This window comes from Polypterus senegalus, chromosome 9 (genome assembly GCF_016835505.1).
Source record: "Polypterus senegalus isolate Bchr_013 chromosome 9, ASM1683550v1, whole genome shotgun sequence".
Taxonomy (NCBI): Eukaryota; Metazoa; Chordata; class Cladistia; order Polypteriformes; family Polypteridae; genus Polypterus; species Polypterus senegalus.
This window is the reverse complement of record NC_053162.1, coordinates 160,453,217-160,481,127: the sequence shown is the minus strand read 5'-3', so window position 1 is coordinate 160,481,127 and position 27,911 is coordinate 160,453,217. Positions and strand designations below refer to the sequence as shown.

The 27,911-nt window shown below is 37.7% G+C and overlaps 2 protein-coding genes across 2 annotated transcripts in view; one reads left to right on the top strand and one right to left on the bottom strand.

The window, feature by feature from the left end:
- Window positions 1–15,972, top strand: part of LOC120534926 — a 28,915-nt gene extending 12,943 nt beyond the window's left edge. Inside the window, exons 5-10 of the mRNA XM_039762430.1 lie at window positions 597–669; window positions 764–852; window positions 2,160–2,235; window positions 5,164–5,273; window positions 6,039–6,089; window positions 15,877–15,972. Of these exons, the coding sequence (XP_039618364.1) occupies window positions 597–669; window positions 764–852; window positions 2,160–2,235; window positions 5,164–5,273; window positions 6,039–6,089; window positions 15,877–15,972 (495 nt within the window). The remainder of the gene's footprint in view (window positions 1–596; window positions 670–763; window positions 853–2,159; window positions 2,236–5,163; window positions 5,274–6,038; window positions 6,090–15,876) is intronic.
- A 3,969-nt stretch (window positions 15,973–19,941) lies between these two features.
- The window catches only part of LOC120535017 (zona pellucida-like domain-containing protein 1), a 44,079-nt gene continuing 36,109 nt past the window's right edge, over window positions 19,942–27,911 (bottom strand). Inside the window, exons 9-11 of the mRNA XM_039762519.1 lie at window positions 26,823–26,925; window positions 23,566–23,592; window positions 19,942–21,203 (exon numbers count right to left, since the gene is read on the bottom strand). Of these exons, the coding sequence (XP_039618453.1) occupies window positions 21,073–21,203; window positions 23,566–23,592; window positions 26,823–26,925 (261 nt within the window). The 3' untranslated portion in view covers window positions 19,942–21,072. The remainder of the gene's footprint in view (window positions 21,204–23,565; window positions 23,593–26,822; window positions 26,926–27,911) is intronic.

Genomic DNA, 27,911 nt, shown 5'->3' with positions numbered 1-27,911 from the left:
AAATCATCTGAACAATTCCAGTAAACATGATTATCACTAATTTAATTGAGTGTGAACTTCAGCAAGGCTTTGCTGTTTCCTTCTCTAACTTCACCCGTACAAATGACACATTAGATGAGATGTGCATCTAATGTCCTAACCCTTTCCCTGCCCCACCTTCTATAAATACCTTACATGAACCCTTATAATTCACAATCTTATAATCATCATTACATGTACTTTATTAGGGGTGACACGGTGACGCAGTGGTAGTGCTGCTGCCTCACAGTTAGGAGACCTGGGTTCTTGAATCTTCTCCCCATGTCTGCATGGATTTCCTCCAGGTGCTCCGGTTTCCTCCCTCAGTCCAAAGACATGCAGGTTAGGTGCATTGGCGATCAGAAATTGTCCCTAGTGTGTGCTTGGTGTATGTGTGTGTTTGCCCTGCAGTTGGCTGGCGCCCTGCCCGGGATTTGTTTCCTGTGCTGGCTGGGATTGGCTCCAGCAGACCCCTGTGACCCTGTAGTTAGGGTATAGCGGGTTGTATAATGGATGGATGGATTTTATTCAATTTAGATATGTGTGTCATGTTTTCTGTTTCAATGTTTCCAAAATAGAAAGATTACGAGGAATTTGAAGAGAAAAAAGAAATGACATTTCCAGTTCTTCACACAGGGATTGAATACTCAGGTATACTCTCCTTATCTATTAACCTTAATTACAAAGCAAAAATTCTCAACTACTTCTTCTAATTAACCTGGTGACATTTTTTTTCCCTTTTCAGAATTTCATCCCATTGCTCTACAAGATTTTATTAACAGGGCATTTTGTGTGGAAAGCAGTCCAAAAGCCAGAAAGGCTGAATGGAATACTGTAAGTGGATTCTGTTACAATAATGGCATACTGTGTGTTGTTGTTATTGTTTTTCATTTTTTTTTTTTGGTCAGCAGTGGCATAGATATAGCATGCAATTGTCCATATATATACAGTATACGATTTACCCATTCATTTCTGAAGCCATTTAATTAAATTCAGAGTAGTGAATCAAAACCTAGCCCACCTCCATGGTTACAAGGCATTGATAAATCCTGAAGAAAGTGTCAGTTCTGCACAGGGCACACTCACCCGCGTAAGTCCAGTTCAGTGCTGTCAACCTAACTTGAATTGGCAGGAAAAACTGGAATAAACAAAAAAAAAGATTTTTTGTTCTCCTTCACAGTAACCTGCTATTGTGTCTCATGTATATAATTTAAATTCTATTAATATTGCAATTGATTGGTCATGGGTATTACTTACAATGGCTCAATTTAAAACAGACAGCATGGAAAATAAAATATGTATATATGGATAGGTTTGGTTGAAAAGAAGGGAGAGCTAGAGGTGTAGTGGTTGTGCTGGAAAAAAGGTTTCTACACTGTGTAATCCCAAGCCACTTAGTTCTTTTTTACATTAATCAATTATGATCTGTTTTCAATACTTAAAACTTGTACTTATCTAAATACAAACTATAAATGAATTCTTTAATTTATGTGGTGACTATCTATGTAAGCATTGTATGCAGCGGCTATGAGTATAAGCACTAACTTCACACGTATTTGATTGCCACTCCATAATTCATTAACCCTTCAATTAACTGTTTGCCCCCAATGACAAAAGGCAAAGGCTTTTTTATTTTTATTAAATACAAAAATTTGTAGTACCTATGTTATGTATTAGTTCCATTAGGGAATGACAAAATGTATTTTCTTATCCATCCATTCTTTTATTTATAAATTATTGTAACCTAATTTTAAAGTCATGAGAGGCCTGAGACCCTGCTAGCAATATTAAACATAAGGAGGTACCATTCCCGGACACCGTGCCAATCTATCACAAACACACACTGGTAAACAGTGCCAGTTAAGTGCTACCAGTTAATCTAACACACATACCTTTGGGATGTGGGAAAAATACAAGACTGTGTGGAAATAAGCATACAAAGAAACAGCAATAAAAAGTTCTAAATAGTCTATGACCAGCCGTGATCATTGCACTACCTTACTACTCACAGAATTCTATGCTAAAAAACGTAACATTGGAAAATATATAACTCTCCTTAAAACTTCAAGAAACAGTTTTTTACGTGTAAAAATGTAGTTTATTACATGTTTGTTCAATTAATTAATACATCCTCTTCTCAGGAACACAATAATGAATTTGTGGGTCTCAAGGAAGGAATGCGGTTTCCTGCTCTGAATATGTCAAGCACAAAGTCAGGTACTGTACGTCAATGTAAAGTTGAGTCTCTGAGTTCATCTCTGCTATGAAAAGAGATTCTTATATGGTGTCAGAACAGGCAGTTGTTAAAGTGCTGAAATGATATCTCCAATTTGGGCTATTTCTCTCAGGGTTTACAAATTGTGAATTTCCACAGCAGTACACATATGTAATCTGCCCTTTTTTCTTTAGAGCCAGATAGGGTCATTCAGTGCCTGGTTGCTCAATGGTGAGTCTGTGACTAAAGTAATGGATGACTAATGAGGTGTCTGGATTGCCCTTACCTGAGCCTCTCATTGTTTGAATGGCACATGTGACAATCTAGTGATGATTGTCCATCTGTCCATCAGAGCTTTATAATGTCTTCAGTTTGTTTTCCTAAATGGACTTCTTCCAGAACTGTAGTCTTCATTCCACTGGTCTTTAATTGTATTTTTAGTATAATAATATTACTGATAGTATTATTTTCTGGAAACTGGAACACCACAAGGAACAATTCTGTCTCCTTTTTTTTTCACTCTATACACCTCTCAATATAAATATAACACAAGATCATGTCACCTGCAGAAATTCAGAGATGAGTCTGCACTTGTGGGTGTATTGATAAGAGGTATTGGAGAGAGGATGTGAGTCAGGGGTGGCACGGGGGCGCAGTGGGTAGCACTGCTGCCTCGCAGCTAGGAGACCCGGGTTCACTTCTCAGGTCCTCCCTGCGTGGAGTTTGCATGTTCTCCCCGTGTCTGTGTGGGTTTCTTCCAGGTACTCCAGTTTCCTCCCACAGTCCAAATCCATGCAGGTTAGGTGGATTGGCGATTCTAAATTGTCCGTTTGGTGTGTGGGTGTGTGTGTGCCCTGCCCGGGGTTTGTTTCCTGCCTTGCGCCCTGTGTTGGCTGGGATTGGCTCCAGCAGATCCCCGTCACCCTGTAGTTAGCATATAGCGGGTTGGATAATGGATTGATGGATATAAGTCAGGTGGAGAACTTTGTTTCTGGGTACAAAGAGAATTGTCTGCAACTTAATTTCATCAGAACCAAGGAAATGGTTATTGACTTTCAACATGCCAAACAGCCTCTATGTCTGGTTACTACTTTGGGAGTGGATACAGAGATGGTGCCCTCTTATAAGTTCTTAGGGGTCCACATCCATGACAGGTTGGACTGGTCTCGTAACAATGAAGAATTGTATAAGAAAGGTCAGAGAAGGCCCTTTTTTCCTAGGAGACTGCATTCCTATAATGTGGGTAGAGGCACTCTTCACATCACCTACAACTCTGTGACAGCCAGTGCAATTTTATGCTGTGGAGTGATGGGCTGGCAACATCACTTCAAAAGAGGCTGACTGCATCAACAAAGTAATTAAAGGGGCAGATTCAGTTATGGGACACACTCTGGACCCGATGAAGGTAGTAACAAAAGAGAGAATGAAAATTATGTCATTATGAACAATGCTGCACATATCCTCTCTCTGACACACTAACACCAAGGACTTTCTGCCATCGATTCATTCAGAAGAAGTGCGTCAAGAAACACTACTGGAGGTTCTTTATGCCATGTTGAGGGCATAGTGTGTGTATATACTATACACATCTATCTATCTATCTATCTATCTATCTATCTATCTATCTATCTATCTATCTATCTATCTATCTATCTATCTATCTATCTATCTATCTATCTATCCTACGCGGTGGTGTGCTGGGGAGGCAGCATAAAGATGAAGGACGTCTCACGCCTGGACAAACTGGTGAGGAAGGCAGGCTCTATTGTAAGCACGGAGCTGGACAGTTTGACATCTGTGGCAGAGCAATGGGCGCTGAGCAGGCTCCTGTCAGTCATGGAGAATCCACTGCATCCACTGAACAGGATCAACTCCAGACAGAGGAGCAGCTTCAGCGACAGACTGCTGTCACCATCCTGCTCCACTGACAGACTGAGGAGATCATTCCTCCCCTACACTATGCGACTCTTCAATTCCACCTGGGGGTTTAAACGTTAACATTATTTAAAGTTATTGTCTGTTTTTACCTGCATTTTTACTACTCTTTAATTTAATATTGTTTTTTGGATCAGTATGCTGCTGCTGGATTATGTGAATTTCCCCTTGGGATTAATAAAGTATCTATCTATCTATCTATCTATCTATCTATCTATCTATCTATCTATCTATCTATCTATCTATCTATCTATCTATCTATCTGTCAATTTAAAGAGACTGTAGTTGTGAGAAGAACTACTGCACTACTGTGGGGCCCAGAATTAAAAATTAATTTATTTTTAAAATCTGAACTGGTACATTACCACATTAAGCTAATATACACTATATGTTTATTTAATAATGTAACAATTATTTAATTTAGTGAATTGCCCAAGAATTCCTTTCTCACTGGCTGTATAATTTCTGAACAATTGTAGGTCTAAATGCTTAAAAGGTGCACTTCTGCATCATCCAGTTCAAAGCTACAGGGCATAAGGTGTAATAGAAAATGTCTGAAATGATCTCCTTAATTAATACTTTTATTTATATATTTATGTTTATGTAACATTTAACCACAAAAATCAAGCTGAGTAAATAATTAGTTAATAAATGGCATTTGCACAACACAAAGTGGCACAGTGGTTTGTTCTGTGCTGCTGTCCCAAAGCCTCAGACGCCTGTTTTCAAGTAAATCCTAGCCAGTTTGACTCTGTGTGAAGATTCATGCCGGGTCCGAGTGGGTAGTGCTATGGCCGCTCTGGTTTTCTCACCATTCCAGAAACATTTATGTGCAGTTGTTAAGCATCTCTGACTTGGCCCTGAGCAAGTGTGCAAGTGGATGAGTGATCCCAGTGATGGACAGCTATCCAGTCCAAAGTCAGCTTCTTCCTTACACAGCTTCCTCCATGTTAAGACAGTTCCAGACACACCATAATTTTATTTTTTTCTTGCAGGTTCAAAGCCTTTATTTCTGCAGTGCATAACACAGAGGCATGCTGACATGGACGATTACAGAAATTTCAGGAAGGGTGGACGAAAGGCACCCAGTGAAGCTATAAGAGAAGTCTGTTTACTTTTCATATTGTAAAGCAGATGCCAGGCATTTTAGGAGCCTGATATTCAATCAGAATGGTCGCTTAGCTATGCAAAGCAAAAACTGGTGACTCTTTGTTAGGTTTTTATCATTGAATAGTTTTATCTTGTGTTCCATTTGACCTGAGAAGTTGTAATTTCCAAGTTCCTATTCTGAATTTTCAACTGGAACACCCCCATAAGTCAAATTTCCTACTAGGAAACTAATGACTGGTCTCTCAAGTCCGAGTTTGTTCAACTTCAGATTATGACATCGATCTAAAATGCTAACATTCACCACAAACTTTAGTGAAAGCGGTTGTATTATACTGTTCGCCTGTTTGTGTTTCATAACATCAATCGCACACACAGTACTGTCCAACGTCTATCTGTAGACATGTTGCTACATTGTTTGGATGCACAAAATTTCCAAGGTAAATGGAACACAACATTAAATGGTACAATTTTGCAAGTAATTAGAAATAATTATTACAGTCAGCAGTCTGTACTTTTAGTGGACCTTTATCTAAAAAATAAAGGGGGACAAATCTGTTATTTTTAGTAAATACAGCTGTTAAGATTACAGCTACACAATTTGCCATTTGCAAAAATGAAAAGCTTGGAGAGGCAACCATCAAGTGTAGGAGGCTAGAAATGATGTGGGAGCTTTATCTTGATGAACACAACTAAGCGGAAACTTGGTCATTCGCACTTCGCTGGCTGGCTCATGTAATTTTGTCTGCTTCTTCCTACACAGCTGGCTATCAGAGTTGCCCCTGTGAACCCCTTGGCAGCCTGCCCTCGGAAGGTGAGGGTGTAAATATGTTGGAAGACATTTGTAAATGTGTTTTTTCACAAATGACTGATGGTGATGTGTTTTGTTTGCAGAAAGCATGGAGTTGAATTAGATGTCCTCTAAGAGACCATCTGGGTGACACAATCTGAAACCTTAGAAAGAACTGACAAACTGCACTACATGTATCCTGTCAAAAAGTTCTCAAGAAGTTCTTTAATAACAAGGAGCTGTTCATTGCCCCAGAGTAGAATTTCAGGGATTTTTCAGGGGGAATGAGATAGTGGAACACAGAGGATGCTGGTACAATGTGCAGAAGAGGGTTCAAACGCTGTTTTTGTTTGTGTGGGTCTGAAATGGCATTTGCTTTGCTATTGAAAAACTCCCAATACAGTACTCTTACTTCATGTATTTTATTATATGAACAAATTTAAAGAAAGGTTAGCAGAGTGGTTGTTGTCAGTGTCTCACAGCTCTCAGGACATATTGGAGGTCTGTTGATGGACATACTGGAGGTCAAGAGATGGTTGTTGTCTGTTTTCATGTTTCTCTGTGTACCCTGGTATACTTCATCACACATACTGTATCTACAGATTTGCTTGACTGGTGGTTCTAAATTATCACTGTATGAGTGAAAATTTATAGTTGCCCCGTCACAGACTAATGTCTCATCCAGGACATTGTTCAAATACGTTTTGCCTTCCTGCAATGTTATAATAAAAAAGAGGGCTTTGAAAATGGATGCATACTTACAAATGTGAAATAATTCACTTAGTATTTGTCTATCACACCCAGAATAGGTTTTGTTTATTCTCTTATCTAAACTTTATGAGCAAAAGTAGGCGTAAATTTATTTTTAAGTGTATCTTAGGATACAGAGGTGCTTTTTGTTGCAGTTTAGCTAAGCTATAACTGATTTATATACTTTGCTGGTTTACGGGGTGGATCATGAATCTCCAAGATTCAGACATGCACAGCTTTTGGGAAGTTGTGGTGAAAATGTCCAGACAACAATGTGTTTGGGAAACCAAATTTGATTGAGAGATGAAAAAGTGCGAAGGTTGTAACAAGTAAAGTAAAAATGATGTGGAGAGGCATTTAAATCATATGGGAAAAGAAATTAGGTACTTTAAGCCATTGAAAGAATGTATGCATGTTAGTCCAGATTCTTGTGTCCATATGTCCGTAATTGATTGGTTGATTTGGGGACAAAGAACTAATATTGTAAAAATCATAAAATAGTTGGTGTTTTAGGTTTGTCTAAGGGAAAGGTTTTTATTTCTAAAAATTTATTTCCAATGGACATCTTTAGGTTGCTTTGTTCTGGAGAGTGTAAGTAAGCAACATTAAAAGAAAACAAGTTACATACAAATCTTTCATTTTATAGGGCTGTATTTGCTGTTTGTCAAAGGGAAATGTTTTCTCATTTGCTATTTTTGGTTTTTGTTTACTTTGCGTAAAATAATCCAATTCCATGGAAGCTCCGTATAGTTTATTCCTTCCTCCTATTGCTCTTTGGGCAGGTCTTAGCTCAGTGCCAGTTTAATGTGACTAAAGAATTGCAGGCTTTATATTTGAAAACTGATACTGACTTTTTAAAACACTTACTTTCAATCCTTACTTTAAACAGCATTATATACATCTCAAAATTCTACTCTGGTATTTATGCAAAGCTTTGTTCAAGTCATGTGTGTCCTGTGATGTTAAATGTAATAATGACCACTAAAGGAACACGCAAAATGAACATTGGTTGATTAACGTATGATGGAGGATTTCAGAAAAAGTGCCAATATAATAATAATAATAAGTAAAGTAAGTCTAAATTGGAAAGGCATTTAAATCATATGGGAAAAGAAATGTGGTACTTTTACCCATGGAAAGATATTAGTCCAGCTATTTCTGAGCATGTGCACTGGCTTGATCGGTTGATTTGAGGAAAAAAAAAAAATCATAAATCAGTAGGTGTTTTCAGTAAAGATGGACGTCTGCCAATGGGCAAGAACAGAAGACGACAACTTTAAGAAGACCTCTGCTTTGCTCTACTTTTTTGACTACAGCACCTGCTCCTTGGTCACTCATCTAAAGAAAAACACAAATTAAAACAAAAATGCTATAAATATTTTTTTTCCATTGGACTTCTTTGTTATTATTACTGGAAAGTATAAGTTATTAGCAATCCTTTGATTTTATAAAGTTGTATTTGCTGTTTGCCTAACAGAAAGGTTTTCTTGTTTGCTATAAAGATTTGATTCCAATTATCATCATTAGGGTGTTTTAATTGGAGAGTATAAATGACTAAGCATTAAAAGAAAAACAAGTGGAGTTCAATTCTTTGATTTTGTAGCACTGTATTTGCTCTTTGCCTAGGAGAAAAGTTTTCTTGTTTGCATGTTTTGTTTTTTTGCTTACTAATTCCAAGGGAGCTCGATGTAGTTCCTGGTTTATTCCTAATGCTGTTTGGACAGGTATCAGCTCACTGCCAGTTTCATTTTGACTAGTGGGTTCTAAAAATTAAATGAAATAAATAGAAAGAAACAAACTGAATTTGTAGTGCAGTGGCCAGTGTTGATGTTCAGGCAGTGAACTGGAAGATAAGCGTTTTGACCAAAACCGAGAGATGCATCTAAAAACAAAACAAGATAGAATGTGAAACAAAACTGAAGCCCAATATGGAAGACAATAATCGTGGTTGGGAGAATAAGAGAGTCAAAGCCAAAAGTACACGTAAGAAAAGAACACAATGATAAAATTTGAGTTCTTTACAGCAGATTACACATAGGCGATGACCTCAGAGGCCATACCTCTAGAAACACTAGAAGTAATAACAATGCATTTAAACAATGGTGTTGTTTGAGGACCCTAAATCATATCAAATCATGACATTTGCTGCTTCACCTCACCTACCGTATAGGTCTGAATTCTGAGCTCTTCACTGTCTGTGTGAAGACTATATACTGTATATCATATCCATATTGACATGATAGTATCACGCAGTTGCTACATATTTATCGGCTTCACATCCATAATGCGAATCTCTCGTTCCTCCACATTCTGAAGGTGCCCTATTGGAATGAGATCTAATGACAGCGGAGGCCATTTGAGTACAGTGAACTCATTGTCATGTTCAAGAAACCAGTTTGAGATGATGTGAACTTTGTGACATGGCATGTTATCTCCTGCTGGAAGTAGCCATCAGAAGATGGATACACTGCTGTCATAAAGAGATGGACATGGTCAGCAACAATACTCAGGTAGGCTGTGGCATTTAAGTTATGTTCAGTTAGTATTAAGTGGCTCAAAGTGTGCCAAAAAATTATCCTCAACACCTCTATACCACCACCAGCAGCCTGGTCCTTTAATACAAGGCAGGACAGATCCATGCTTTCATGTTGTTGATGACAATGTCTGACTCTACCATCTGAATGTCACAGCAGAAATCAAGACTCAACAGACTAGGCAATGTTTATCCAATCTTCTATTGTGCATTTTTGGTGAGCCCATGTAAATTTTAGCCTCAGTTGCCTGTCCTTAGCTGAGAGTAGTATCACCCAGTGTCAACAAGTCCTAGGTTCAGATCAAAGGTGTTTTTTTCCCAAAATACCTTGCACACACAATTATAGTGTCTGTTGTTTCTTCTCTTCTCTGCACTGTACTGCTACGCCTCCAAAGCGAATGTTGTCTGTCTCTGCTCCTGACTTTGACTCGCTTGGACAAGGTAATACAAACTTTTATTGGAAATCTGAGAGTACTTCCGGTGACATGGCTTCACCAATTGGAAGCACTTTTGGGTCATATGGAAGTCCCAAAGAATAGGGAATTTAACTCTCTGCACCCATGGACCCCAACAGGGTTGTGATATCAAACTACAATTCCTGGCATTCCCTGCTGTGGTCCAAATAAGTACCAAGGCACAGGGATGCTGCCATCTAGTGTATGGGGGAAGGCAATAATCTATACATATTTCTTTACCCTGTCCTTCCACACTATTGGTGCCCTGGCCAGGTAAGAATCCCAACTCCCAAAGTCCCACAGGGATGCCAGTCCTCACGTGTCATCCTTCATAGTATGTATTCATACACACTGCACAAAAAATGAACGCAACACTTAATACATCAAAGTCTAACACCAAGTCAGTTCATGGATATCAATCTGTCTATTTATAAAGCAAAAATGATTGTGAAACAACTTCGCCTCCTTTGGTGCAAATGAAAGTGACAACAGGTGCACTGGAGAGGGAACAGCAAGCCAATCCTTTAAAAGGGAGTGGATCTTTCAGGTGGTGGCCACAGATAATTGCTCTCTGGTTCTTCTTAAGTTTTAGTTTTGGTGGGTCACACAGACCTCCACGTGCTAGGCAACGGTACCCTGATTGCTGTTAGGTACCAAAATGAAATCCTCAGCCATTGTCGAACCTTGCACTGGTGCAGTGGGTCCTAGGCACCTCCTGGTGCAAAACAATGCCTGGTCTCACGTGGCCAGATTGTGTAGGCAGCTCATTGATGATGAAGGCATTGATGCAATTGAGAACCTCTGGGATATTATGCATTGGTGAATTTAACGCTGCCAAGTAGCACCACAGACTGTCCAGGAGCTCACTGATGCCCTGATCCATGTTAGGGAGGTGATCCCTAAGAGACCATCTGCCATTTCATCAGCAGCATGCCCAGATGTTGTCAGTAGTGCATACAGGCACATGTGGGCCATACACACTACTGGATCACATTATGAGTTTCTGTGAAGAAATTCACATAAATTGCATCAGCCTGTGATTTCAATGTTTAACTCTATTTTCAGTGTGATGTTGAATCCAGACCTGAATGGATTGGTCATTCTGGTTTCCATTGATTGCTGTTACATCATTTTGTTAATAAATTATACAGTATTACTATATATATTGTGGAGGACTGCCGGCTTCGTGCTCCGGCCCTCAACCCCAGGCCACCAGGAGTAGCTCTCCCGACAGCAGGGCCTCAAGGACTATGTAGTGTTTATACACAGCCCTGCTGGATACCTTGGGGGCCACCGGGAGTCGCTGTAGGGGGGCTCGTGGGCTCTTATGTGCCTTATAACCCGGGAGTACGTCACGGTCACATGACAGGAAGGAACTACGTGCTCCAGGGTTAAAGAAAAGGACTGTTTACCCTGACCTGGAAGGAATAAGGAACTGTGGACTGATTGGGCAGGAACACCTCCGGGTCAGGGTGTACAAAAGGATTGTGGGGAAGCCCTGACACTGAGCTGAGCTGGGAGGTAGAGGGGCGAAGTGTCTGGGCAAGGAGGAGAGAGAATATTATTGTGTTGTTTATTTAATCTATGAGTAGTGTGCAGGGTGCTTTGTGCACATTATTGTTAATAAAAACGTCTTGGACTTTTATCCAGTGTCTGGAGTCGTACCTGAGGGTTGGAGAGGTGGAGAAGAGCCTCACTGTCACAATATATATAAATGGAAGAGACGTTTTGTGATATGGTTTGCATATTTGTAGCTAGAGATCCACAAAGGGAGAAAATGAGTCTTGCATCTTAACACGTTTTTTTTATTCCTAAGCTTTCAACAACATACCAGGTTTCATCATCAGAGGAAAATGATTAGACATACAGGAATTAAAGACAACATATAGCTGGTAAAGGGTGGGGATGGAGGGGGAGGTTGTAAAGGGTGGGTGTGGATTAGTAAGTTTAGTAAAGGATTAGTATGGTGGTAAATAAAAATTAGTAAGTAAAAATTAGAAACTAAAATTCAGGGCCAATACTAAGAGTGCCTGTCTGCTGGCTGAATCATGGATCTCTAATGAACACTCCATTAACAAATACTTGGACTTGAACCCAGCACATACAGGCTTAAAAAGAAGAACATCTAAATAATAAAGACTTTATGACCAACACCTTACGAAAAACCCTTACTTATCCACACCTACCCCTGTTCCCCTTACAACCTCCATTTGTGGGTCTGTAGCTATATATATATATATATATATATATACCTGTATATATATATATATATATACAGTATATATCCAATACATCCACATTGCTAGCCGGAGTACTCCCTGCAACATGGAGGTGCCCCGAATTCCCGCAGGGCATCATGGACAATGGAGTTCGGCTTCACAGTACTGCTGAATACCGTGGGGACTGCCAGGGGACGCTGCAGGGAGACTATTTCTATTATAACCCGGGCTGAAGGAAAATATAAATCTCTATCTGACCAAGAAGTGCTATTGGATCAAGTGGACTGAAGGACAGGAGCGCTTCCTGGTCAAGGACTATATAAAGGATTGTGGCAAACCCAGCAAGCTGAGCCAGAGTTGGGAGAAAGTGCAACAGAGCTGCTGGGTGGAGAGGAGGATTTATTGTTAATGATTGTTTATTGTTGATTATTATTGTGTATTACAGAGGTGGAGGTGCTTTGTGCACATTATATAAGAAATTAAAATTATTTCTGGGACTTTAACCTGGTGTCTGGACATGTTGTCTGCGGGATTGGAGGAGCGACAGCGCCCGCTACTGTCACAATATATATATATATATATATATATATAGCTATTATAAAAAAAAAATCCTGGAGAGAAACAGTAGGGCAACAAGACGTGATCTTATATGATCACAGCAGATTTATTATATAAAAAAAATCCTGGAGAGAAACAGTAAGGCGACGAGACGTGATCTTATATGATCACGGAAGACAATTAAAAGACCCGCGAGACGAAAGAGATTGGCCACGGAGCATCTTGCGGGGACCTTAAAGATGAGACTTTGTGCCAAGAGATTGAACCAGGACCGTCTCGGGGACCTTAAAGATGAGACTTTGTGCCAAGAGATTGAACCAGGACCATCTCATGATGACGTAGAACATGAGAGTCTTGCAAGACACACCCTAGTTACAACCAAATAACAGCACGGGCAGGAACACATTCAGTCGTGTTTTGGCTTTGAGCACACACAGATCCAGGGCTCTCAGCGCATATAAAGCATATAAGGACAATACATTATAAATGAAACGTCGACAACTAAGCGAAGAAGAAAGCAGCGTGGAGAAAAGAGACTCAAAAGCGTTGGAGAGACAAAAAAGAAAAATAATAATCTAGGTACAAATTCAGAAAATAAGGAAAGTAATTATCAGCCCGGAACAAGTGGAATTGAAAAAAAAGCATGTCCAATCCAGAAGTTGGCGCGATACACATGTGGAGAAAGTAAAAAAAATATGAAAGTAGGAAAATTAGAAAGTATTAAAAAAAGAAAGTAAACATTGCAGTAGCACAAACAAATGGAAATTGTTACTTGAAAAAGGGAAAGTAATCACCACGGACCAGGTGTCATTGAAAAAAAAGCAGGATAAAGCGAGGTCAGAAATAAAAGACAAAGGGTAGAAAACAAAGTAAACCATCATGAAAAGGTTAAAAACAAGGGAGCCAAACACATGCAGAGCAGGTTAGAGATAATGAAAACTGGAATTCAAAACACTCGTAGAAACACATGCAGAGCAAGATACAGAATATGAAAGCAGAAAAAAACGACAGTGTCAAAACAAAGAAAGTAAACATCACATTAGCGCAAAGAAAGACAAATTATTACTTGGAGAAATAACAAAAAGGTCAATAGAGATCGAATATATGGACAGTGCGATATTTCAGAAGTATGTAAATATTGTAAGGCTTTGAAGTTTAAGTCAAGAGAATTTCAAAAATGGAGTTTACCTCACATGCATTTATTGGTTACTTTGCAAAAATAATTATTAACTGCTGATGATGTAGATCATTTTGTCTGTGCTAAAATTCAATTTAGTCTTTAAATGCCTACAATATTTTACAAATAACAAAAATACAGAATAAATTGCACATTTTGTATTTCATATTGATCTGATTATACAGTATATTTCAAGCTATGAAAACACTTAGCATTGCGTTAATTCAACCCTCTTCAGGATATGGTAAACTGAGCCATTAGCTTTTTTCTTTTCTCTACATGCTAAAGTCGCCTCTACGTGACGCACAATATTAATTTAGATGTGTCCATTACAAACTTTGAAATATGCAGTATGCAGTTTTATGCAGATTTTGTCCAGTAATTGATCTTATGATGGCAGTTCCAGTAACATTCTGACTACAGTGTATTGTTTTTAATGATTACAGGCAATAGATCAAGGGTTACATATCAGGTTGTTGCACTAGAAATGACTGATTGTATAATTGACATTAGAATATTGACAGTTACTTTTTAAAGCGCTTGCTTGCTTGAAGCAGAATCTCAGAATTCTACTTTGTGATTTATGTAATGCATTGTTCGAATTGTCTTTGTTCGGTGATGGTAATTGTGCTGTAAGCTGTTATGAAACAATGGCCATTAACAGAACACATCGGTTGATTAATATATATTGAATGTAGCATAGGGTTTAGAACAACATAACCTGCTTTTTTTCATAGATAGTTGCTGTCTATGTGCTGTTATTTTGTATTTGTGGGTTCCTTCCATTGATTTCCATTTTCTCGCAGAGATTCAGCTCAATTGATTGGGAAGATTAAGTTGTAGGGGTCATCTGAATGCACCCTGCAATAGACTAGAAACCTGCACAGTCAATACTCGCCTGACATTCTGTTTTGGTGCGATGAACTTCAGTTTCTGTAGCTCTGTACACACAAACAAATAATGCATTGAATTTTTGCAGATACATTGTGTTGTCAAATTTATTTTATGCAGTAAAGCTTATTTCTATTACAGTGTTATACACTAGTAATAAGTAAGAACATTTTTTTAACAAAAATATATGCACTCCTATGCCCAGGCAATTTACTTCATGAATTCATCCTACTTGAAAGTATTAATTACACCCTGAAAGACACTATGAAGAAATCAGTGCCTCAAAAATCAATATGAACTATCAAAGCAAGCCAAACAATGATTTGATTGAAAATATATTTTTATTACTAACAGAACCTAAAAATTCAAAGAAGATATACTTTGTTATTAGTGCAGTCAAATAGCGACAGGAGAACACAAAACCTTATAGCAGGAGTGTCAAACTCAGTTCCTGGAGGGTCACAGTTGCTGTGGGTTATTTTTCTTCGACCGCTTTCTACATTAGCATTCAATTGCTAATGCTAATAAAAAATACCATATTGCCTTGATTTTAATTTACTTGCACTTCACGTAATTCTTTCATTCTCTCTTTCGCCATCAGCCAAATGGTAATGAGATTTAAAGTGAGCCTACAAATGTCCAGGCTAATTTAGATCTCATGTGTGTCTTTTATACAGTAACAGTCTCAATAAAATATTTAAAGAGATAAAAATTGAAGGTCTAAGAAATATTGGTCTTTTGATCTGCTCTGGCCCACAGATGATCTCGGGTAAAAGAAAATGCCAATATGGGAACACTAACAAATCTATAGAATTAAACAATGGGTTCCATTAACAACTAAAGAAGAGACTGACTGGAGCAAAAAAGGTGGCTCTTTGGGAATGTTTGAGACCTCTGAGTTAGCTGCTTATCTGTTGAACCATTTTGCATTTATAATCAAAGCAAAAGAACATTAAAGTTAAATTGGCAGCAGTAACTGATTCCTAATTAAGTAAGGAGCTGAAACAACAATTTGCCGCCACTGCAGCCCATGAGAGCAGAGTTTGACAGTCCTGCCTTTACTGTACAAGTGGATACAGAGAAGATGCAAAAATGATGAGATATAACATTTACAAAGATTTGCTGCTAATCCGGGTTTCCTGCCAAAGAGTCTTCTTCATTTTTTGAAAATAAATCTGATAGTCTGAGTAAAGACCGTCCTTGTCATGCTTTTGTTCATCTTTAACAGAGTAGCGTATGTGGCTCAGGAATGGCATGGAAACACCTGAACTGCATGAACTTCCATAAACGTTACTCTGTTGGGCCACCAAAGAAGCCTCTTTGACTTGGAACTATTGAAAAAGTAAAGTATTACTCTTGGAATGTGTGGAAGGAATTTTATAGGTCACACAGAGCACTTGTTTTTCTCCAGATCCAAAGATTCAGCTATTCAGCAGTGCAGTTCAATCATGCCTACTCACAATTCAGTGTCTTTGGTGATCATCGCAGTCTTCTTAAACATGGTTTTGAATAAAATTCCAAAATAATAATAATAAACCCACTCTAAAAAGATTTTTAAGAATGTATCTTCCTGATTCTCATTTCATGCATTTCCACAAATAAATTTCAGTGTTCTTCCTTCCTCTCTTCTTCCCTGATCATTCATGTCAACATTTTCCCAGTGACTTGAGCACACACGCAATCTCATGCATATATATGGAAGGACACTCATTCAGAAACGATCAGTCATCCAAATTTGAGTGTAAATTGTGCACTTATTGTGATGTTCATTAGTATTAACATGATAGATAACACATGATAGGTGCAGGGGTATGAAAATCTCTTAGTGGTGGAAAGACAATGGTAAGGCATCTGTGTTATTTCCTCTCAACAGCTCCAAAATACTTTCTCATTGGATACAAAATAAATATTCAGTAACTTAAATGATTCATCAAACCAGAAGGTTCAGCCTTACGGCACAAACTAAGCTGAGTTTCACCTTCAAATGTTCATCTTGTGTTCATATGGCATAGTGGTTGTCTCTGCTGTCTCAGACCTCCATAGTACTGAGTTCAAATTAACAGCCCAGTCAAGTCTGATGAACTTGAACCACCACCACCACTTTGGTTTTCTGTGGGTATTCCAGCTTTCCTCGTGTATCATCAAAACATGCAGGTTAGAATACTGGGAAAATCTAATCTAGCCCAGTGTGAGTGAATATGAAAGTGTGCTATGATGGACTAGTGGCCCATCCACTAATGGCTGCTATCCTTTGCCAAGTGTTTCCTGGATAGCCTTCTATTTCTCATATTTCTTTATGATATAGACTGCTGTAATGTTTCAGTCTTTCTATAATAATAATTGAGGAACCTTGGTTGAAATAAAAAGTTTTTTTTCATTGATAATGTCCAGGTTGACACTTAATTTATCATGGCAATAATGCTGCATGACCGTATAGTAGTTCATGCTGCTTCATTATGAATTCATAAATTTTGTTTGTGTGTATTTTTCACCCCTGTGCCTGTGTGTGATTTTTAATAGGCATTATTAAATATATCCTAAAGATGAGAATGTTATTCCTGGCTTATACTAGCTTGCAGTTAGTAACCATAACACATTTAAAATTTTTGAGGCCTGTTCAATTGCCGTGTTGATATTGTCCTAGTCAAACAGTGATGGTATTCGGTCAGTGTCACACAGCTAACAATGTCACAGCAGAATATCTGAGAGGGCTGATAGAAGAAGTGTTGTGTCTGCTATTGCTGATTTTAAGAGGAAGAAAAGGTGAAGGTGGAGTGTCAGACCCATCGGCCAAAAGTGGTGATGTAAGGGCAAGTGTAATATTTTCATCATTGAGGGACCTACATGATGAGCTGGTTAGTTTCAAATGTTTTCCTTGCATTTTGATGACTTGCTGCAACATATTCAGCCCTTCCTTCATCATTCTGGCACCCAGTTAACCAGTCTCTCCCTGAAGTTCTCCATTTTGGATACTGATGTAATTTTCATTGCCCAACCCTCACCAAGTGTGAACAACGCTTATGGTTAACCCTTAATTTCAGAATTGCCCTGCGTTAGTGAGGATGTTTTTTTATGTTTTCCATATTAGACATAGTCCAGAGCCACTTTGAACTTTAAAAGTAATTGTTTCCATATTTCTACAGTTTCAACCACTGGTTGATTAAATGACTTGTTGAACATCACGTGAGTCAGTGGACAAGTCCTTGTGTTGTATCTTCTCCATCACCATTTACATACTGAACACAATACCAAGGGGTTTTAATTGCACAGTGTAATCATTTTCCTATTTTTTACATACTGTATTTATTCCGGACTGAAATGCAACATAAGCCAGTAAAAATTATTTAACTCATTAGTTAAACAGTGCCTTAGTTTTGACATTTGTTGAGATTGCATGAGGTATAGTAACCAAGTAAGGCAAGTCGAGGGATAAGCTTGTTTCTTAGCCCAATTCCTGACCCACCCCATCTTAATGTATATTCTGCACACATTGGTCACAACTTCCATGGATTAAGTGTGTTATTGATAGGAGCTCTTATGACATTACACGTGAGCATCTGATTTTAAAATCAGTGTGTAGTGCTGGGGCAGCTTTCTTGAGTGTTAACCCTAAATGAGAGTGCTAAGTTATCATAGCTGGCATTGGCAAAGTATGATGGGCCACTGACACTGGAGTTTTCGTCACATGTCCATGTCTCTTCCATTATTTTGGTTTCCATCTGCGTCCACTGGAATGTTTTCTGCGTTATTTGTGCCATTACTTTCTTCAGCTGTTGATCTGTCTCTCTCTCCATCTTGCTCTTCTTTGTCATTGCAGCTTTGACCAGATGTAGCTGTCAGTTTCCTTGAAACAAATATGTGTGTGAGCAGAATCTAAATGGCCTAGTCACTGTGTAGAGTTTCTTTATACTTTCTCTTTCTTTGTGGGTAAAGTTGAATTGGAGGAACAAATTTAATAGCTACTCCCTATGAAAAGTACCTTGCACAGTGACAATGTTATAGTTCAACTGCTGTTACTTTGATTGTATTACTTGAATGAGTGGTACCTCATGCAGTAGTCTATCTTGGAGGATAAAATTGTAATTATTTTTTAAACTGCACATTGCCTCTATTTGAAGTTTTTTGATTTATTTTTTAATTTGATGAATTATAAAGGACCTAACCAATTTACAAAGCAAGTTACAGGACCCTTGAAAACATCTAATCTTATAATATCTGCATTCTTTCTTCGTTTTGATCAATCATCGTACATTCTGTTGTTTTGTGACCAATAATTTAACAAAAGGTTATAACTTTAGTTCATGTGTCTTGTTTTCTAAGTAACTTATGGTGCTTTTAGTTAAAATAGTCAGGCAGATTACAACTTAATGGTAACACAACTGGACACAAACAGAAATTGCAGATACATACAAGGATCAAAACTTATGGGCAGAGCCATCCATCACAAAGATAGCTAGCCAATCATATTATATGTGTGTAATATCACATGGCCTGGAATTACGTGTATATTATTCACATAAATAACAGCCTGTCCAAGAAACCAGTGGGGCAATGACAGGGGAAGCAACATCAGAGACTGAGACACATCAGAGGGACCATTACATCTGGAGGTCAGAAAATGTAACTCATACTCATGACTGCTGAATGCAAAAGCTGTCCAGAATGATATCCACCTTTGACACTGCTGATTTTCAGTAAGATTTCTAATCCTATATACGTCCAGACTTTTCAGTATACTTTCTTCTACTGGTATTATTATTATCATCTTATATAATATGCAACTGTCTGTCCAGGATTTTAAATCACCTGTAGCTCGCAAACCGTTTCACCTACTGACTTGAAATTTGGTACATATATACTATGTGACGTCTACTATCCACTTTCGGGGTGAAGATTTTTATTACTCTTTTTATTTTTATTTTAATTATTGTAGAAACAACTCTGCACCGCGCAGCAGTTGCGGCCATGTAGCGCAAGCGTACGGGCGCCGTTCTCATTCCATACCACCTTCGCTAATCATTCTTGAAGGCAGATAGAAGACTTACAGTAAGTCCCAGCTTAAGTGAAAAATTAAAGAAAACGTACTAAGTAATTGCAACACAAAAACTAACTTAATCAGTTTTAACGCAAAAAGATGCAGATGAATAAAGAGAAGCAGGGGGCCGCTAGGGTGGAGAAAAGAAGAGCTGCTCAGGAAGCAGCAAACGTATCAACCTCTGAGCAAATGAATGCTAAACGTACAGAGAAAGAGGATCAAAACTAGGAATGCTCAAGTCAAGTGTATTCACTGCATGTTATCGTGCAGTACGCCATTACTGGTACTTTAATAAATATGATGTTGTTTTTAAATTTCCATTTTAAATTTCTGTACATGTCTTTATAGCTAGAGTGATTGACATAATGAAGTAAATACAGTATTAGGACACCTGGTATAGTGCAGTCTGTCATTTACTTCAAGCTGCAGGATTATGAGGCTGAGAGGGGCAATCCAATAATCGAACAGTGATGTTGAAGTAAGACATCACACCCTTTTGGTTATAGGCCACTTAACAACCAGTATCAGCCTTCATTGTGTGTAGGATATTATTGAAAACCAGATTAGAACTTAGGTCTGGGTTATATCTGGGTTTACCCATATGTTGTTCATGCTGAAGATTGTAACGGTACTAAAGTGTGACTGGCAGTGTAGGAATGATGCTTGCAGTATATAGTTTTGTGAACAGAATCTACTGTGTGTCTGTATGTGTGTGTAAAGCATAAAATCCCAGAGTAGACCAATCCAGTAATGACCATGGTGAGTCTCACTCATCCTACACTAATACATAGACTAAAAGTTATTGCTAAAAGTAAATTCACTTTTTCTTCAAAAGTGACTTTTCACTGTTATAGCACATGCAGGCTTAATGTTTCTCTGAGTCCCAAGCAGGAAGTTAGTGGAGGGGAATGAACTTGTAACCTTGCAGTTTATAATCCAATGTTGTAACTACTAGGCCAACATATTAAACAGACATATGGGAAAGATGTACTTGTTCCACTCTTTACTTCCACATAATATGGCACTGCTAAAAAAAGAATTTTCTAAACTTCACCTTTTTAATAAAATTCTCCAAATCAAACTGTGTGAAATTTCCATGCCTTCCATTGTCTTTCATGGTGAGATGTATACATTGATAAATTCAGCTTTAAGGGAGCATCCTCAATGTATAAATTGGCTTTCAGATGTACAGTAATTGTATATTATTTGCTCTAGAGATCTGCCTACAAACCTAGCCTGTAATTCAGTGAGGTTTATTATATCAGGTACATGATATAATGAGTTTCAATAATCAATGCGTGTCTGATAACCCTGGTATTAATCTTTCTTACACTCATATTTTCACTTACATCTACGAACGTTTCATGAATGAGGCCCTCTGTATCATGGCTAAGCTTTCTTTCCTGGTCGCCGATTATAGAGGAACATGAAGACAGGCAGTGCAATGCAGATTGCTGTCAGAATGAAGACCACAATGCCCAATCCTGTGGCAATTCTGTTCAGCTCCACTTCTGGTGCGGCTAAAGGCAAAGAATAAAAATGAAATGGATCTCTGTCAGGTAACTTAATGTGAGGATTTAACAAGAAGTCAGTCTAGTTAATTTTTTGTCAATCAGTTTCCATTAATGATCATCAATATAGCTTCCTGGAATGATACAGTATAACTAAAGACTTCCTTTTTTGTCTTTTCTTACTTTTTGCCGTGTACATATGTCAACACCATTAAAAATGTAAGGAGAAATGAGCTTCGGTGTCCTACTGTCTGTCCTCAGCCCTAACCATCACACTGCTTAATATGTGTTTCAAAGAAGCAGTGCGATCAACAAATATTAAAATTACCAGTACTGCATAGAAATACATTTAGTTCCATATCATACCATATAGTGAGCGAGAGTCATGCCTACTATAATAAAGCACATTCCCTTACATCATTTCTAGCCTGCTGCCCTATACCATGAACCATGAACCATGAACTGTACTCATCTTGGAGGGCCACAGTGGCTGCAGGCTTTTGTTCCAATCGATTTGCTAGTCATAAATACAATTTTAAGATAATTGGAACAGCAATCTATTGTACTGAGTACTGAGTCTGTTTCAAAAATTGACAAATCAAGTTTCAAGGTGAGGTATTTAAGCTCACAAGGTGCACCAAAAGGGGTATTACTACAGACTAGAGCTGAAACAGAGTCAGAGCTTAATAATTCACAGTTTAAGATGTTTTTGGGGCAAAGAACTGAGCGAGATGGATTATATTTGCTTGAGAGCCATAGATTTTCATTCTTAAGATTTTCCTAAAGATTGGTCATTTCTGCCTTGGGAAGATTTCTGGGTTTGAAGACCTAACAATACATCAAAGTTATTCTCCTAGAACTAATGGCATTCTAGTTGAATTTTGTCACCTACGATATTCAGGAACTGTACATAGTGGCTTGTATGAAGAAGAGCTTGAACAAAGGAGCATTGCCATTGTGCTGTGGAAGTGCAGTGGTTACTGTTTTGCCAAAACTGGGGATATGTGGAAGATTTGGTAGCTCCTTGTAGCTAAAGTCCAGGCAGCATGTTTACTTATTACATCTGAACTCAAAAAATCAAAAGATGTTCATTGTCCTTGGACTTTATGGCTCTAAAACTGGTCCTATCCTACTCATCATTCTTCATTGTCATCCAAAATACAAAGGCCTTCCTGTCTTTAGGTCTGTTTTGCACCCAAAATGTACAGTATTTGAATTTCCCCTTGGGATTAATAAATTATCTATCTATCTATCTATCTATCTATCTATCTATCTATCTATCTATCTATCTATCTATCTATCTATCTATCTATCTATTATATAGTGCCTTTCATATCTATCTATCTATCTATCTATCTATCTATCTATCTATCTATCTATCTATCTATCTATCTATCTATCTATCTATCTATTAGCAATGAGGCCTGCTGACTCAGTTCATTTGAACAGCAATATAAAACACATCCGTTCATGAAGACATGTAACATAACCTGACATTCTTACCCCTTTTCTCTGCTTGCCTTCTCTGTCCAAGTGCAGAATCACAAATCGTATTGTTATTTTATTTTCTCCTAGAATTTTGTATTTTATTCAATTTTATTGTTTCTTGTTCTTACTCACTTTGTGCTTCATGTATTTATCTTATATTTGGTGTTACTTACTGTGCTTTTTCTGTGATTCTTTTTGTACTGTACCCTTTTTGATAAACTGCTTTAAACATGCAATATATAAGTAAAATATATTATTATTGTTATTGTTGTTGTTGTTACAGAGAGCATGGCAAAGGATCTGGGGCTAGATTCTTTCAGACAGGCTTACCAACTGCTCCTGAAAATTGTTTTTTCCCTCCTGATAAAAAAAATCTTATGTAGATTTCTTAAGCAACAATTTTACAGCAGACCTCAGTTTTGTTTATATATGTTGCACCAAGTGTTTAAACGCTGTTTAAACAAAGAATTTTATTAGCAAAATTGAAGTTAAATTAACAATTTGTTTGAAAGATTACCTTCAGTCATTGTGCCCCTCCAGTAGCAGGACTTTCCAGCCCTGTCCTATGCACTGCCATCTTTGTTGGTTCTTGATATGTATAAAGGGTCAAACTAACCAGCCCTCTTATTCAAACATACACTGAACTGATTGTATTTAAGCTGGGGGGAGTGTGGATCCAGACCCTAACCCAACAGAACCTGGTCTATGACAGGAACTGCCTCTAAAATATGACTGAATAGTATTCTATATACATTGTATGATTTAACAAAAAGAAAAAGAAAGAAAGAAAAAGAGAAATATGCAACTACATGGTAGTAATATTTGGACACTTCTGTGATAATGTAAGATTATGTAATGTCTTATACAGTAAGTAAGAACTTACCTTTTGAAGAGACACTTGCGGGAATAGCTGGCAAAGAGGAAAAAAGAAAAATAAAACAAATGTAAAAACGAAAGGATTACACACAGCACTGTGATCTTGTGAAATGCTTTAACTATTTAAGGAATTTGGCACACTTCCTAGAAAAGTATATTTGTAACAAAGATTAGAAGCATTTTAAAAAGCAAAAAATAACTCTCTTAAAAAACGTGCAGGTTGACATTCTGTCCAGCAGTTGTTGTATAAAAGATTTCCTAAACAAGACCCTAATGCATTAGTGGAACAGCTGGATCTCATTCCACATCTGGGTACTACAATACAAAAAATGTTTAAGTGGAAATCTCTTTAATTTTAGCTGTCATATAGCCAATTTATAACCCATTGTATCTCTGTATTGTTTCTTTAAAGTGCAATTTGTGTTTGCTGCTTTTTTTTTCTCTTTGGTTTTCCAGACTTCAAAAAATTCCAAATTTCATACACAGGTACTTCTACTTGTGTCGAAAACTCAGGTTTTTGATATATAATTTTAACTTTACAATAAGGAAGGCTTGGAGTCAGAATTAGTGGCAATAAATGATACAGTATGATTAATCACAGAGAGGCAGGGCTTCCTGGCCTGTGGTTAGCACACTTACCTCTCAAGCACAATTTAATGGCATTGTCTTCTTAAGTGTTCCTACAAGGGCTCATGAATGTTTTTGTGAAAATTGAAGAATAGCAAAGAGATAGTTTAACTAAAAATATAGGCTATATACCACCCTGATGCAGTGGGGAAAAGGTTAAGTGAATCTGATATCGTCAAATTTCTGTTGATCACTATTAAGTCCCCTCTTTATGAGATCAGAAGCTAACTTTACAGCTGATTGGTTAATGAGCTTGTGCGCAGAATGAGTGGCCATGCTTATAATGGGATTTGACAAGGTAGATTTAGTCAAACAAGTTGCATGATAAATGAAACAATAACCAAGCTATGACTGAAATTTAGGTATCTGGAGCTGGAAAGCACGACTAACTACTATGCTTCTGATAATAGCATAACATTCTCAAAACTGTTTAGTCCAATTCAGGGTAAGAACTACTGTATCACAGCAGTCGCAGTCTTGATTCAGTTCTGAACAGGCACCAGTACAGTGCAGGAGCCACTCACACACATACTGAAATTCACACAGTAAGTAAACATGTACCAATCAAACTCAGGGCACATATTTGCGAGGCACCAGCACTAACCCCCATTATTATGTGTACTTGGTCACAGTACTACCCATTACGCATAATTATTTGGGTGACTGGCACAGTGGTGCAGTCTTTTCTTTATGTTAAAAATTATTTTTTTTTAATTCCTTTGTTTGCCCTTTTATTCACAAGCCATGGGTTGATTCTAATCCTTTCCTTATGGGTTATTTTTAATATTTTGGATCATTTTATATGTTTTTTTTTCAGTTTTTAAAGCTAAAGCCTAGTTTGGCTTGAAGATAGGAACTTGGGCTGCCTAGGTGTGAACCTTTTCTGGGTAGGCTGTGGGGACTCTGGCCTGCTTTTTAATTTATTTGTGTTGGCCTCACACCACTTTGGCCATTTTGTGTGCTACAATGCACAACATATCTCTTGTGCACATTACTGCTAGGACAAGTCACTGGCCACACTCTAATGATATAAGCAAATTAAGAAAATAGATATAAATTATTGTAATAGGTTTGGTTGGGGCTTTATTCAATTTTGCTTGTGCTGTTGTGTGGGACAGTTTTACAAAAGCTATTATTCATCTGGATTCAATACAATATACACCCATAAACAAGACTACTCCATGACCTTTTAATCCCTTTTGCTTGTTTTAGCACATCTTTCAATTACAATATTTTCATTCCATGGTGATATTAATAGAACAGCTTATCTAGAAGAATCAAGCCTTCAAGAGAAGGGCTCTATATAAATTATTATTATTATAATTATCATCATTATCATCAAATGCTGATTGTCTCCCCTTTTAGCATGTTGGAGTTATCTAGGCAATCTGCACAAATCCAAACTGAGAAGTGCACAACAAAGATTGATCCTTAGAGCTCCATTTAATACCATCAGAAGAGAATTAGTAATGAACCTTGTAACGGCCATCTTATGCCTTTTACCACAGAAGATCAAAGAGCCATAAAAATCAATAGATGGTAAGATTTAACAGTTTGGATCAGTTTTGTAAAATGTCTTCAGTTGCTTTTGTTCATAAAGAAACGTTAGATAATAATAATGCTAATAGATGAAGAGGAGGTAGAAGCAGTAATAAACTTGTTTTTCTTGGTTTCAAGAGTTCTGAGGAAGGAGACTGCAGCCATGAAATTAAGTGATACTTGCTTTTGGGAAGGACAGCTATTGCAAATTTAGACAAGACACTAAAGAGCAGAGATATCATATTATCAACAAAGGTCTGTATTGTTAAAGCTACTGTGTTTCCAGCAGTGATGTAGGAGGACACAGTTGGACAGATGTTCCGGTTAAATTTTGCACAAACATTAGAAAATGTTTTTCTTCACACAGAGAACCACAGACACATGGAATAGGTTGCCAAGTATTGTGGTCGACAAGAGGACATTAGAGACCCTTAACTCTAGACTTGATGCTATTTTAGAGGAATTAAATGGATAGATACTGTATTGCAAGCTTTGTTGGGCTGAATGGCCTATTCTTGTCTATATTGTTGTAATGTTCTAATGGCTTTGAAAGTTGGGCTATCATTATAGATGAACAGGAAAGAATTGAGGCTTTTGAACTTTGGTGCTGGAGAAGACTGCTGAGAATTCCCTGTGACAGCAAGAAGATACAACAAAACAATACTTGAAGAAATACAACCAGAGTGCTCATTGAAAGACTAGACTGTCAAAAAAAAGCTCAAATACTTTGGTTACATAATGAGAAGACAGCATTCTTTGTGGAAAATTGAAGACATAAAGAGAGGAGGAATACAGAGACTAGGATAGGAGATGGATAGCATTAATGAGACTATGCATATGACCTTAAAGGATGGAAAGGCCGGGTGTGCTAAAGTCAATTAGGTAACAAAGTGTCAGACTCGTGTGAACAAAAAATGGTAACTTTGACTTTCATAGAATGTCAGACAAATTCACAGCTGGTCATTTATTATCTGACCAAGAGTTTCAAAGTCAGAAGATGTTCTCTGTCTGAAACACTGTATCTATGTTTCCATGGAAATGTTGACACACACTAAGAAAAATATTTGTATCAAGTATATCTGTAAGTATAATTTTTACCGCTTTCCACCATGGTGTAGATTGGACCTGAGCTCACGGTTGTTTTATCAGTTCCTGTCTGAGCTAGATCTACTTCTCTTCTCCGACGCTTTGCTGTGCAGTTCTGTAAGGATTTTAAAAACAGGGTACATTTAATAAGGATAATGAGGTCAGTGTGCCACTTAGTGACCTAAAAAACTAAAAAAAGTCAAATCAGTTATTTAGTGAATAAATAAACAAACTGATCACCAGCACTAACCTGTGTGGTGGTCATAATGGCCTTTCATTCAAAACAATAAACCACCAATTAGAAAGCATTCCTGAATTGTTCCACTTTGGTAAGTCTTTACACTAAATTAAAAAGAATTTACTGTTTAAAGAGTCCTGATGTAATGTTTAGACTTTCTGATTCACATCTTTCTAAAACTTCGGTTCAGATCCTGGTTTGAGCGCTGCCAATGAGTTTTTGCATTTCTCCATATTTCTATGTAAAGTTTCCTCTGGGTGTTCTGGTTTTTCTCCTTCATCCCAAAGATTTACAGATTCTGTTGACTGGCAGTTTAAAACTAACTAGACATGAGAGGATTTGTGTCATGAGATGGTATAATCATATTAGATTTTCATATTTTCATGTGGGAGTTCATGAGAAAATCCCTTTTGTTGCCTTGAAGCTATCGTAACTTCACGGGGGAGACTATTACATCAATGAGGTGCATGGTGTGCAGCACCAATGAGGCGACTATGAAGAGTGATGCAGTACAAAGTTAGGTGTCTTGTCTTCACCCATAACTCTTCAAAGTCCAAACTTGAATGAGAAGTACATGCCCTGGAGGAAGAGTTAAAAATTACACAATGCTAAATCCTGTGGTGGGAATGCTAGTCATTGAGTTTCTGAAAATATCCTGGTTCCTGAAAAAATAGTCCTATGGTGGGAAACAACCGGAAACTGTTTAATTGGGGAATAGTCCAGGTGGTTCATCAGGAACTACAGAGCCACAATTGGATGTGATAATCCATCCCAAGAAGGAGCCATGTTATCATTCACATCCCATCAAAAGATCAAGACCGAGCCACCTGGTCATCTGAGCAAGATGAGCTGATTATTTCCGA